The 13,895-nt window shown below is 36.5% G+C and overlaps 1 protein-coding gene across 1 annotated transcript; it reads right to left on the bottom strand.

Moving 5' to 3' along the window:
* Positions 1-1,223: 1,223 nt before the first annotated feature.
* Positions 1,224-13,669, bottom strand: slc16a6b (solute carrier family 16 member 6b). The gene is made up of 6 exons (XM_073839321.1): positions 13,361-13,669; positions 12,085-12,339; positions 10,255-10,398; positions 8,500-8,628; positions 6,296-7,156; positions 1,224-4,648 (listed from the first exon to the last, which is right to left on the bottom strand). The coding sequence occupies exons 2-6, from the start codon at positions 12,320-12,322 to the stop codon at positions 4,392-4,394; spliced, it is 1,629 nt and encodes a 542-aa protein (XP_073695422.1). The 5' UTR covers positions 12,323-12,339; positions 13,361-13,669; the 3' UTR covers positions 1,224-4,391.
* Positions 13,670-13,895: the final 226 nt, after the last annotated feature.

Genomic DNA, 13,895 nt, shown 5'->3' on the forward strand with positions numbered 1-13,895 from the left:
CTATTGATGTATGGTTTGTTAGGATAGGACAATATTTGGCCGAGATGCATCTATTTGAAATCTGGAATCTGAGGGTGCAAAAAAATCTAAATATTGAGAAAATCACCTTTAAAGTTGTCTAAATTAAGTTCTTAACAATGCATATTACTAATCAAAAATTACATTTTGATATATTTATAGTAGGAATTTTACAAAAAATCTTCATGGAACATGATCTTTACTTAATATCCTAATGATTTTTGGCATAAAAGAAAAATCAATAATTTTGACCCATGCAATGTATTTTTGGCTATTGCTACAAATATACCCCAGCGACTTAAGACTGGTTTTGTGGTCCAGGGTCACATGTACCTCAAAACATCAGATTCATCCGCGCTGGAGCACGACCGACGCATTAAGGATAATACCGCAATCAACTGCAATTGCAGGTTTTCAAACAGAAATGGCGACAAAGAGGCAAAATTTGCGGACTGCAGCTTTAAAATAGTCCACGTGACATCAGTGGTTCGACCATGACATAGCTTTATTCAACAATTTCTTCTCTACCTTGTGTCAGTCTTCAAAGTGCTTTCACAAGAGTTCCACGACGATGAAGAGAAGAAATTGTTTAATAAAGTTGCTATTTTTTTCTTTGCACACAAAAAGTCACATGGACTATTTTAATGATGTCCTTACTACCTCTCTGGGCCCGGGAGCATGTCAGTTGTATTGTCGTCTATGTAGGGTCTCGGATTTTATCAAAAATATCTTAATTTCTGCTCTGAAGATGAATGAAGCTCTTACGGGTTTAGAACAACATGAGGTTGAGTAATTAATCACAGAATTGTCATATTTGGGTCAACTATACCTTTAAGGAACCGTATGAAAAATTACACAATTACAATTTAAGTCATGATGATTCAGCAAAAAATAATACATGCCGAAACAAAAGTCAGGTGCACACTAATGGATTTTTCAATGTTAGTCTATGGGGAAAGGTATTCTCAAGGAGCTTTACACTCATAAGATCTCAGACTGCTGTTCTTTACCCAGACAGGACAGGGTGAAGTTACTGTTGCTGCATGTACTGTGCTTATCGTCTGCAGCAGAGCAACATGACTCAGCTTTTTGTAAGCGGTCATGTGACTGCTTCATATAAGCCACTACAATAGCATGTGCTTATGTGGCGTTCCCCAGTGAAAATCAACCTGTGTAGTATTAAATAATGACTAAACAGGACCCGCTTATAAAAATCATTGCTTTTATTCTACATTGTACATATACTGTCATTGCGATATTCAGAAGTGCAGGATCACACCGTCAAGTCTGCATTACATTTAAAAACAAAATACAAATCAGAAAAAAGGACGCACAAAATGTGTCTGCATCAAAAGTACAAAACCTAAACAAATGTTATTTAAATACACGTTTGACAAATTAAAAGAGTTTGCATGAAATAAGAGGTACATAAGATTTCAAGTCATTAGGTAAGTGCTTCGAAGGGATTTACCTACAGACTCCTCTCATGTGCAGTACATGGTGCTAAAATAAATTTCACTCTTTTTTCATTTTAAAAACTCACTCCAGTGCCCACATACTGTCATTTCTCTCTATCAAATGATCAAGTCTTCTGCCATTCATGTAGGGAATAACACATAAAAAAATACTAGTCAAGTTGCTCATACAGTGTATTGTTCTCAGGGCCGTTCTCACAGAACACATTCCACTGCTGCTTTTTACAGACCTCTTTAAGCATTGCTGCGCATTACTTAAAAAATATTAACGCAACTGTATGTAGTTTTGTATATTATTGTGACTTTCGAGCCCCCTAGAGTTAAGTAAGTGGAATTGACTATTGTAAATATATCACTGCAGTAATACCAATGGATAGCTGTACAAGTGCCATAAAGCAATCCGCCCTTTTCGTAGAATTTCGTACCCGTTCACCAAACTTGCAGAAACCCAAGACGTTTGGGAATGAAACAGAGCACATTCGTCCCTGTTTACACTAGTGCGTTTTCATTTTAAAATTGAAAACGCTCATTGATTACACTGGCATCTTTACTGCGTTTTGTTTACACGGTCGTCAAGGATATGCAAAGCGAATGTGTTTTCATTTTTAAAATGAAATCGATCCTCGTCTACGATCCGCGTTTCATAAATGATCTCCGTCTACACTACACAACCAAAAATGAATGTCATATGACCATTCAAGCTGTATACCTCATGTTTTAATTTAGAGAAGTAACCGTAATAAAATTGACTGTTATTCTTTGCATCTATTTTTTACTTTGCAATTTAACGGTTACTTTTCCTAAATTAGCCTCTGAAACGAGACGTAACAAATGAGCATGATGTTATTGTATTCATATGCCATCGTTTTCAAAAGTCTCCATTTTGGTCCTTTTAAACTAAAACATAACCTCAAAGTTTTCAAACTAAAACGGGGTCTGCAGCGTTTACGAAAGTCTCCGTTTTTGAGGGTTGAAAACACCAGAGTAGATGTAAACGACAGGCGTAACCGTAGCAAAAGTTATGCGTTTTAAAATGAAAACATACTAGTGTAAACGTAGCCTAAATGTCGCTTTATTAGGTGTACCGTCAGAATGAATATGAAACTGATATTTCAAGGTTAAAAAAAGTACATACAGTTGCTTTTAAAGAAGTCCAATTGTTTACGCGTCTGGAGACTCAGTCCATATGCCGTGACAATTTAACAATCAATTTCAACTTTTTATGCGTCTCAAGACTCGCGGTTTATGCATGTTTTTCTATTCGTTTATGCCAAATATGGCATTTTTTGTGTTGTACATTTGCATTTTTTGACATAAAAGTGGCATAGATGGACATCATTAGCCCTTTCACACAGTACAATTACCGAAACGATTTTTCACAGGCATTGACTTTCCATAATTTTACCAGTAAAGAACTATTCACACATCAGTTACAAAATACCGGTAAATTCTGTGATATCATAAACTTGAAATGACCTCCAAATGGCTGTGCCTCCCAGTGTTGCGTTTGTAAACATGGAGGGATGAATACAGTTATTGTTTTTGTTGATTTTGTTTGTCAAATGTTCACATTCATGCAGTTCTTCTGGCCCAGAGACATCATTTTAAACAACTTTAAACTGAACTACTGAATGCGGAGTAAATGCAGAATCTGCGTCATAATGTTATGATTGGCCCAGAGTAGACATTCAACATTAGTGCGTTCTGCACTTGTATGCTTTCATACGGGTAATCTTGTTCTGTGTTCACAGAGCACATTTCCGGTAAATTACTGGTAATGTTACAACATCTCATACAGGTAAATTGCCAGAATGAAATTACCAGTATTTTTGTAAAAGGTCCTGTTTACACATGATCTCTTAACAGTAATTTACCCGTAATAACTGTATGTGTGAAAGGAGCTATTGACTTTAAAACGTGCTTTGAAACATTGCGTCTCGTACTTTTAAATGAAAGAATGCGTTCTATGTGAACGTCCGCTTTTAGTTCCAGCTTCAAGTCTCAAGCTCTACGTAAATCCGTAGAAGGCACAAACGGCACACTTCAAATTACAGCGATAACATGACATTCTGTAGCCATAATTTTTCATAAGAAACTCTTGAATGTGTTCCTAGGCAGCCTACATCTCTAAGCAGGAACTGACGTTTGTTCAGCACAACTCTTCCCTCATTCGGACTGACAATGGGTTGCTCTTGATGGAGGACCAAGTGCTCCAAGTCCTGTATTATCATCAGAGCTACATTACGTTCTAAGCGCAGATGTCCCCATCAGTTTCCATTTGCAATAGCAACACTAGTTAAATATTAAACCAGTGAACAGTGACCCATTATCTATAGGCAAGCAAATAACATATGACCCTGAAACACTAGATAGCTCTGTACTTGCCTCACCTTTAAATCTGCATGAGGCTTATGCAATTTAATGTAATATAAATATGCATAATGGCCTCACTGTAAGCAGCAAAACAGCTTGAGGTTTCATTTTTTAGATGTTAAAGAATTAAAATTGGTGTGATGGTTTGTAGACAATATAGTAATGAAATAAAGAGCGAAGCTGCACTTCACACTAAGACTTTGGTAAATGAGAGGTATAGAATCGAATGCTTAATAGGTTTAATTCTTGACCTCTCTAAAAGCGTGTCTATCTGTGGAGACTAGAATGCAGCACACAATACAACAGGAACCTCAAAATTCATCATTTTTCAATAAATAATGAGAAGGAATGTAAACGTGTTCTTGGAATTATGATTGGGTGTGGGGTGCAAAAGTGCAATGAAGAGTGACTGGACTCTTCTTTAACTGACGTAAAGTTAGATCTGTGACTGTTTTTGTGGGAGAGCCTTTGGGATAATCGTTCAAGTGGAGGATAAGTGCATTTACTCTTGAGGTGAGGCGGTATTCATACTGGCCAAGGTTTGCTCTTTGCGGGACTGCTGTCAATCTCCATGTCCATTTCTACAAAGTCAGCAGGGCCATCATCACTTCCCTGTGAGCTGGAGTCTCTGTCTGTTGTTTGCTGGTCCTTTCGTCTTCTCCGAAGGCAAAGGCCGGATTTGGCTGGACGCACCAATCCAAGAAACAGAGCCCCGACTCCCATCCCAGCCGCGCAGGAGTAAAAAGCTGATCCGTAATTGTCAGTCCTGTCTACCAGAAAACCTGAAACAAAAGACACAAGATGTCCTTCATAAATGTGTGTGGGAGGCACATTTATCCACGTTTTATTTAACAAGGAAGTGAGCCACAAGGGTGAGACTTCCGGTTCATTATCTGCTATAGGGAAATGACGAGAAAAATAACAACATGCTATAAATGGTAAAACTGTTTGCACTACAAACCAGTGTGTTCATAATTAAGATAATACATTAAGATGATATGGTAAGACACACCAATTTGCAATATCAAGCAGCAAAACAAGGGCAGTGCCCACTCTTATGGGAACTAGATTATTTTTATTTTCTGGAGCAAGTATGAATGCTTTGCAAGTGTATTTTAAATTGGCATCCATGTTTATAGGGGGTCACTGACTTTACAAAATGTATTTTTAGTGCTATCAAAGCTAACATCTTAATTTATTAGTGATGTGTTTAACACTATTATTATTATTAATTTTTTTTTACATTCACAATCACCAAATGTTGCTAGATTTTTAAAACTGGTCTAAAATGTTTGTTTGCTTTTCACATTAGCAATACACTGAAAAATACATGTTAAATATTTAATATATTAATTAGTTAATATTAGATTATATATTAGAATATGTTAATTTAATATTTATTTAATTTATTGTATACTTAATTTAAAATTTGAGTAAATACTTTTCATATTTTTCTCACATATTATAAATTAATTTTTATGCATAAAAATATGAAGCTGTATTTACATTTTAGTACCATCATATTGAATATCCATTCTAGCTGGTTACCAGGTACATTCACAAAATTTTGATAATATATATTTCTTATTTTGATAATTGTTTTAATTTCTCACACACAATATTATTATTTTTATTATTATTATTATGTTGAAAACAGCTGAGTAGAATTTTTTCAGGTTTCTTTGATGAATAGAAAGTTTAGAAGAACAGCATTTATCTGAAATAGAAGTCTTTTGTAAAATTATAAATGTCTTTATCATCAATGATCAATTTAAAGCATCCTTGCTAAACAAAATGGTATAGTGTATGATGTTACAAAAGCTTTTTATTTCAGATAAATGCTGATCTATTCTATTCATCAAAGTCCTAAAAATGTATCTGTTTTAAATATTGATAAAAATGTTTCTTGAACAGCAAATTAGCATATTAGAATGATTTCTGAATGATCATGTGAACACTGAACACTGGAGTAATGATGCTAAAAATTAAGCTTTGATCGCAGGAAAAAAATTACATTTAAAAAAATATCCAAATAGAAAGCAGTTATTTTAAATAGTAAATTTATTTCACAATATTACTGCTTTAGCTGAATTTTGGATCAAATAAATGCAGGGTTAGTGAGCAAAAGAGACTTCTTTAAAAAACAAAACATTCTTACTGTTCAAAAACTTTTGACTGGTACTGTATATATTAATAAAATGTAATTTAATAATATTTATTTGGGGATTTTTAAATTTATATCTCACACAATATAAATGTTTTTTATACATGAAAAATATATAGCTGCCTTTGTATTTTAATAAAGGGGTCCCTCACATCATATTTAAATGTATTTTAAAAACTCCTATTCTAGCCATTTGCCAGAAAACTATGCTAATGTGTTTAGAGATGTTTGTTTCTCCAAGGTTAGTCACAGAGGCAGTTTTTACCTCCTAGAGGTGGACCAGCCAGTCCCGCGAAGCTCTGAATGCACACATAGACACCAACAGCCGATGACATTCTCTGAATGCCAATCACGTCATCTTCAGCCAGCATTGGGATGTGACTGGAGGCCACGGTGCCCAGTAGGAAGCCATAGAAACAGGAGCAAGACATGAGCCCCCAGAACTCACTGACGAAGGTGAAGATGACCAACACTGGACACAGCAGCACTGTGCAAATCAGCAGAATGTAGATCTTGCTGATGGGTCTGCGATTAAGGACCCAACCCATGGACAGACGACCTGCAATCTCAGCCACAGCCATGGCTGAAAGCATATAGGTGGCACTGTCACGTGACACTCCTCGACTCACGCTCAGCTCAATAATGTAGAGCTGCGGAGCGAAGAAGCCCAGAGTGGCGAACAGGCCAAACAGTGCGTAGCACTTGAAGCTGGCATCTCTAAGCACGGAGAAGTCCAACAACTTGGGTCTAGAGACGTTCGAGTCTTCTTGATCCCGTTTGAGTGGGGTCTCAGGTAGCGCTGGTTGCTCTTCTTCCTCCTTTTCCTTAAGTGCTTTTTTCTCCTTTTCTGTAGATTCCTGTCCCTCAGACAGGTTGATCTGGGAGGAGGTGACAGACTGGACCCCTGAGTCCACAGAGCCGATAGAGGTACATGTGATTTCATTCTCCAGGTCATATTTGGATTCAGGTTCTTTAAGCGGGGCTGTGGAACCCTCTGGGGCGGCGGGTTTGGGTTTAATGACTATTGGCTTTAGCAGAGCCCCACAGACAATAACTGAGGCCTGCATAACCCCAATCACAATCAAGCATTTACGCCAGCCAATCTGCTCCTTCAGCGCATTCATAGCTGCAACGTGAATTCAAATGAAGCGAATCAGAGAAAGACCAGTTTTTCAACATGTCTGAAAAACATTAGGCTTCCTGTGAAAAATAATAGTCTTTTATGGCTATGCAAATATATTTGACTTCCAAAACGACTTTTATCATGTTATGTACATGCTTAGCTAATATGTAACTTTCAAAACAAGACTGCCTGTGCATTTAAAGGGACAGTCACCTAAAAATAATAATCATTTGTACAGCCACATTCCAAACCTGTATGATGGTCTTTAAAGGATTAGTTCACTTCCAGAATAAAAATGTCCTCATAATTTACTCACCCCCATGTCATCCAAGATGTTCATGTCTTTTTTTCCTCAGTCAAATTAAGGTTTTTGATGAAGGCTTGTGGACTGCAATGGGGATCAACAGGTTGAAGGTCCAAACTGCAGTTTTAATGCAGCTACAAAGGAGTTTCCAAACACGATCCCAGCTGAAGAATAAGGGTCTTATCTAGCGAAACGATCGGTCATTTTCAATAATATATATTCTTTTTAACCACAAATGCTCATCTTGCACTACCTCTGCATCGAATAACTTCACGCATTGGATTGGCCAAGCGGGGTTAGTTCTTTGTCTGTGTATTCCGGTTCAAAAAGGTAGGTAGGGTAGAGTGAAAAACCCCACCTCAATTTCTTCTTCAACTTCAAAACTGGCAGACCTTGTTGTTTTACCTTATTTGTAAAGGGCATGTGACTTTCTTTGCATGTTTGTTTTGTAAACACTGGGTCAGTGCTTCCACTTACACTTTCCACATGCGTTATCTTTCCAACGTGACTACGTAATGCATGAAGTTTAGCTAGTGCATTTGTGGCTAAAAAGTACAAAAAGTGAATATATAAAAAGTTTTAGAAAATGACAGATCATTTCACTAGATAAGACCCCTTTTCCTTGGCTGGGATCATGTAGAGCCCCTTTTGAAGTTGCATTGAAACTGCAATTTGGACATTCAACCCATTGATCCCCACTGAAGTCCACTATTTGGAGAAAAATCCTGGGATGTTTTCCTCAAAAACCTTCACTTCTTTTCAACTGAAGAAAGAAAGACATGAACATCTTGGATAACATGGGGCTAAGTAAATTATCAGGAAAGTTTTATTCTGGAAGTGAACTAATACTTTAGTCTGTGGAACTCAAAAGAAGCTATTTTAAAAAATGACTCAGTGTTTTTGTTCATACAATGAAAGTCAATGGGGTCCAATATAGTTTTGGATAAAAAACATTGACAAAACAGATGGATCATACAACATGAGGATGAGATAATGATGCTGCTTTCATTTTGTGTCAACTATCAATATAATTATGGCATACCTGGTGCAAGTGCTACCAGAGAGAAGCATTCTCCTGTGGAGGCTATGGATGTGACGAGGGATCTGCGTTTACTGAAGTACTGCGACAGGATGGTGACTGTAGGCAGGAAGGTGAGGCAGTAGCCCAGGCCTGTAAATAAACAGCAAAGAGGGAGATCACAGCCACTGGTCCCTTCAACACAAGGAGCTCAGGTCAGCCTGAGGGGCCGGGCTCAAAGCACGCCACAAACCAGACCGTTTTCTTCCGTAGGACAAACTGGACAAAGGGCTGAAAGAAAACTGTATTTAAAAGAGACAAAAAAGAGACAAGGAGAAACAAAGATTGGCGAGGTTAGGATCAACTAATGATGGCGGGGAGGAAGTGTTTTGATATTTGGGGAAAGCTAGCAGTGCGTCTTTTGAGAAATCTGAAAAACAAAATGATTATTTGCTCACAATAAGTGTCAATTTGAATTTGAGCGAGTGAGAGCTTTTTATAGCAAAGGGATTCTCCAAATGTGGACTGGACAGTTTGAGCATGAATAAATTATTCAATAAAAATTAAATCTTCAAACATATTTATATATTAGGGTATTCAAAATGAACATTATGAGGTATATTTTAATGAATTCCTGTATATATGCTTTATTAAATAAAGGGAATTTGACATAAGCCAAGTTCAAATTCAGATAATGTGTTTGAATCCCATTGTCAACACATAAAAACACTCCACCCAAAAACACTCATTCTGTTACATAAGGGTGTGTGTTACTAAAGCTGTCAAGAATCAGGTTTACTGATGCCAACAAGTCATACTCCAGTCACAGCACTGCTTGAATTCCCTCTCTGTCTTAAAAAAGTAATCATACAGTATTGAAACGACAGAAACCATGACTATTATTTATATGACAGAAAATACACAACTGTTGAAAGAAGTCTCACCAAGGCTGCATTTATAGGATCAAAAATGTGGCAAAAGAGCAATACTGTGAAATATTACAATGTAGTACTTTTATATTATATTATTTTTACCTTATATTATATTATATAGCTAATTGCTGTCAATGTTCAAAACAGTTGTGCTGCTTAATATTTTGGTGTTTTTTTCAGGATTTTTTGATTAATAGAAAGTTCAAAAGAAACCAGATTCTAACAGTTTTAACAACAATAAATTGTTACTTTGCAAATGTATGTATGTATGGAAAATTGTACTCTTCTGTAAAATAAAAATTTAACATTAATCAGATTTCACAGTATCATGCAACGCAACCTTGAGGAAAAAATATTTTCAGTTACACACTGCATTTGCAACAAAAAAAGCAATTCAATATGAAAGGGATAGTTTGCCCCAAAAAAGAAAATTCTGTCATTAATTACTCACACTCATGTCGTTCCAAACCAGTAAGACCATAGTTTGTTTTCGGAACACAGATTGAGACATTACCAAGAACATCAACAAAATAGTCTATGTGACATCTGTTTTGTCTATTTTCTTGGTACCTTTCCGGACCTTAAACGTCGTTGTTGCAATGCTGTCTATGCAGAGTCAGAAAGGTCTTAGATTTCATCAATAACGTCCTAATTTGTGTTCTGAAGAAAAACAAATGCCTTACAGGTTTGGAATGATATGAGGGTGAGTAATTAATGTCAGAATTTTAATTTTGGGGTGAACTAACCCTTTAATTAAAGTATTGACGTTTTATACATATTTTGCTATTGGACAGTACGGGACAAAACATGTATCATATATATAAACTCACACTCAAGCTGGATTTACCTGCAACAATTCCCATGGTGAAGTACATCTCAATGATGGAGTTAGTAAAAGCTGTTGTTATTGTACCCAGGCTGATCAGGAGTCCACCGAGCATGACAACAGGCCGATAGCCAAAGCGGTTGCTCATCACCGTGGAAAGAGGAGCTGTGGGAAAGATGGTGCCAATTTATAAACACAACATTGAACAGTTGTGATTTATTTAGTCTTACAGCACAAATTCAATTACAAACACAATAAATCTACGCACTTCCTTTTCAAAACTGTCCCAAACTGTCCCTCAGTGGTGGCTTAATTTTTGCAGCAAAGGCACAAAGACAGTATCACTAGCAAGTTTTGCTTGGCGTAATCACTTTCTGTCTGAGCCATTTGAGTGACTGCCTCTGTTTGAACAAGAATGACCCTTTGAAGCCCTCTCAACTGGAAAAATGTGAATCCGTCTATTGAGTCATGCAACGGTGGGGCTGCTTTGTCACTGGGCAAACTGAGTGAATCTTCAGTCAGCCGTCACAACGGCCGGCAGTCCTTGCACAGCACAATTCAGCACATCCACTAAATAGGGCATTGCTCGCTCTCAGCACAAATGCCAATATGAAAAGATGAGCTTGAAAGACAGAATCAGTTTGACATGTTCACACTGAAGAAACTCAATATCTTTTTTTTTGTGCGTAATTAAAAGGGATACTTGAGCCAAAAATGAAAATTCTGTCATCTCTCATCATTATTTCATTTACAGTTGAGGTCAAAAGTTCAAATTCTGCAAAATGTTTATTATTTTAAATAGAGGGATCATACACCATTCATTTTTTTTAGCTGAATAAGATATTTCACATAAAAGATGTTTACATTTAGTCCACAAGAGAAAATAATAGTTTCATGTATTTAGTTTTAGTTTTATTTAATAGTGAATTTATAAAAATGACCCCGTTCAAAAGTTTACATACACTTAAATCTTAATAATGTGCTGTAACCTGAAAAATTCTTCAGGTCCCAGAAATATTTTGTTTTTTCAGCATTTTTGTGTATTTGAACCCATTCCAACAATGACCGACAACAATTAAAAACAAAAAAATAAAATGTCTTCTGTGTGAAATATCTTATTTAGGTCAGTACTAAATAAAAAATAACATGCATTTTGTATAATCTCTCTAATTTTGGTCAAATAATGAACATTTTGCAGATTCTGCGAGGTGTACGTAAACTTTTAACTTCAACTGTATAATAATTCTTTCTTCTGTGAAACATAAAAAAGAAGATATTTTAAAGAAAGTTGGTAACCAAACTGTTTTGGTGCCCATTGATTTAACTGAATGAACAACAAACAAAAAAATTCTCCAACTATCCTCTTTTGGAATGACGAATGATCCTACTATCCCCTTAAGCCTTGAGAGAATTACATGGAAATGACAGATACGATGACACAGCTGGTTTCTTAATTTTATACTTTGTACACGCCCTGCCTTTGAGATATGCCCGGTCTTTTTATAATTACCTATTTTTCCCTCAACTTCCTTAAAATAAAATTGAGACGTGTGTTTGGTGTAGCTTTGAACTTGTGGTCACAGTAGAATAAAACCTGCATTCATAATGATGGAACAAACTTATAAATAGCATACAATGGCTTGTGTAGATGTCTCCATGAGAGTAAAAAAAAGATAGTAATAAAAAATTATTTAGGTTGGCAAAACTGGAGTAACCAATCGCCATTCTTAAATCTTTCTGAATTATCATACACTGAGGTGTATTTTCTCTTGTGTAAACACCATTTGTATTGTGTAAACACTGTGAGGTACACCTAGTACTATCATATATCTTCAAACGTCTGGACTGTACCTGTGAAGGCCATGACAAACACACAGATGGAGACGACCCAAGACACTCTGCTGTTGGTTTCATTAAAGTCTGTCATGAGGTCCTGCAGGAAGATCCCAAAAATCTTGATGATGCCATAGGTGAAAACCTCCACGAAGAAGAAGGCGGCAGCCACCAGCCAGCCCCAGCCTCCATCTGGCACCTCAGCGTACACATTGGGGCTCATGCAGCCCTTCAGGGCTGACATTTTTCCTGTCATGATGTACAGTGACGTTTCTGTAAATGTAAACAAAGTTACAGTACAGAGAGTTTTAGGTGTGATTTAATTTTCATACGGCTTTGATGGTGTTCCCTTGTTGAGTCAACATCGGGCTGTGTTTGCGAGCCGCTCATGTTTTTAATCGTCTCTCTCCGCTGGATTATTTTACCTTTCAAGGTGCTACAAATCATTTTGCATAAAACATTTGTGTAAACACTGTTAGGGTGTTAAAAAATGGGAGTGCCAGAGCCCAGCAACACTTTAAAACATCCTTTATTTTTGTAGCAATAGCTAAAAATACATTGTATGGGTCAAAATTATCGATTTTTCTTTTATGATTTTTCAAAAATCATTTGGATATTAAGTAAAGATCATGTTCCATGAAGATATTTTGTAAATTTCCTACCTAAACTTAGTTTTTGATTAGTAATATGCATTGCTAAGAACTTCATTTGGACAACTTTAAAGGTATTTTTTTCAATATTGTGATTTTTTCACTCCCTTAGATCCTATCCTAACAAACCATACATCAAAATCTTATTGAATGAGCTTTCAGATTATGTATAAATCTCAATTTCGAAAAATTATGACTGGTTTTGTGATCCAGGGTCACATTTTACTTTCTCAAGACATTGATGTCTATACTAATAAACTTTTCAAGACGTGGACTGCTTAAACTATCAAGACACAAATAAAGGCACTTTTATAAGTCAACAAATGACCTAGCTGATTATCATATCATAAGCGATATAATATGAGGCAATAAGTTTATCAGGGCATCTGTCCTTAGACGCAGTGCAGCAGAACTGTGACGTCCAAAATGTGAACCTCGCCGCACGACAACGTGCTGAATTACTCAATTACGCGCCTCACATTATTGTATGAGAAAGCAGATTACAAGAAAAACTCATGAGTAAGAATATGTTTTACCATATTTATAAAAAGGTCCCATAAAATACATCTTAATGTCTGAATCTTCACTAGACAAACGTAGCAGTGACGCGCGTTTAAGTATAACGTTAAATCGTTTTAACTTACCTAAATCGTTGTAGAAACTTGGAAAATTCGGGATATTGAAAGAAAACAAAAACCAACACAGCTAGCTGGCTTCTTTGTCGAAGTGTTAACTGGAGAACATCGTTCCTACCCTGAGCATCCGCTGTTACTTCTGAGGAAAGTCACAACTAACGTAAATGAAAATGCCCCTGTTCAGGTAAATAGTTTACTAGTTTATCTTTGACTATATTAACAATTTATAAATACTGTTATTATTACTAGATTAAGTATAATCTGCCAGCTTTCTGGCTCTGTTTCCTCTGACTGAAGCTTGGCAGATTTTATATACCGGTGACCGGCTGAAGCCGGTATTCAGGCGCGGGCGCGACAGTTGTCTGCTGTACTACTGAGAATCGAGAACGCGCACTCCATTTCCCGGTGGCTGGATGCGCTCAAATATCACCTGTCTGTTTACACAGAATAAAACATACCCTAACTCGAGATTATATCTCTGAAGAATAAACATATCACAGCACTATATTAAATCTTTTGTCATTTAGCCGTGATATCACCAGCC

This window comes from Garra rufa, chromosome 1 (genome assembly GCF_049309525.1).
Source record: "Garra rufa chromosome 1, GarRuf1.0, whole genome shotgun sequence".
In the NCBI taxonomy this organism is placed as follows: Eukaryota; Metazoa; Chordata; class Actinopteri; order Cypriniformes; family Cyprinidae; genus Garra; species Garra rufa.

What these genes read in the sequence shown, in the direction of transcription:
- slc16a6b (XM_073839321.1), bottom strand. Translation starts at nt 12,322, where the DNA reads ATGACAGGAAAAATGTCAGCCCTGAAGGGCTGCATGAGCCCCAATGTG. An exon ending in CACCATGGGAATTGTTGCAG is followed by an intron (nt 8,629 to 10,254) that starts GTAAATCCAGCT and finishes GTTTATTTACAG; the next exon opens with GCCTGGGCTACTGCCTCACC. An exon ending in TCTGGTAGCACTTGCACCAG is followed by an intron (nt 7,157 to 8,499) that starts GTATGCCATAAT and finishes TTCACGTTGCAG; the next exon opens with CTATGAATGCGCTGAAGGAG.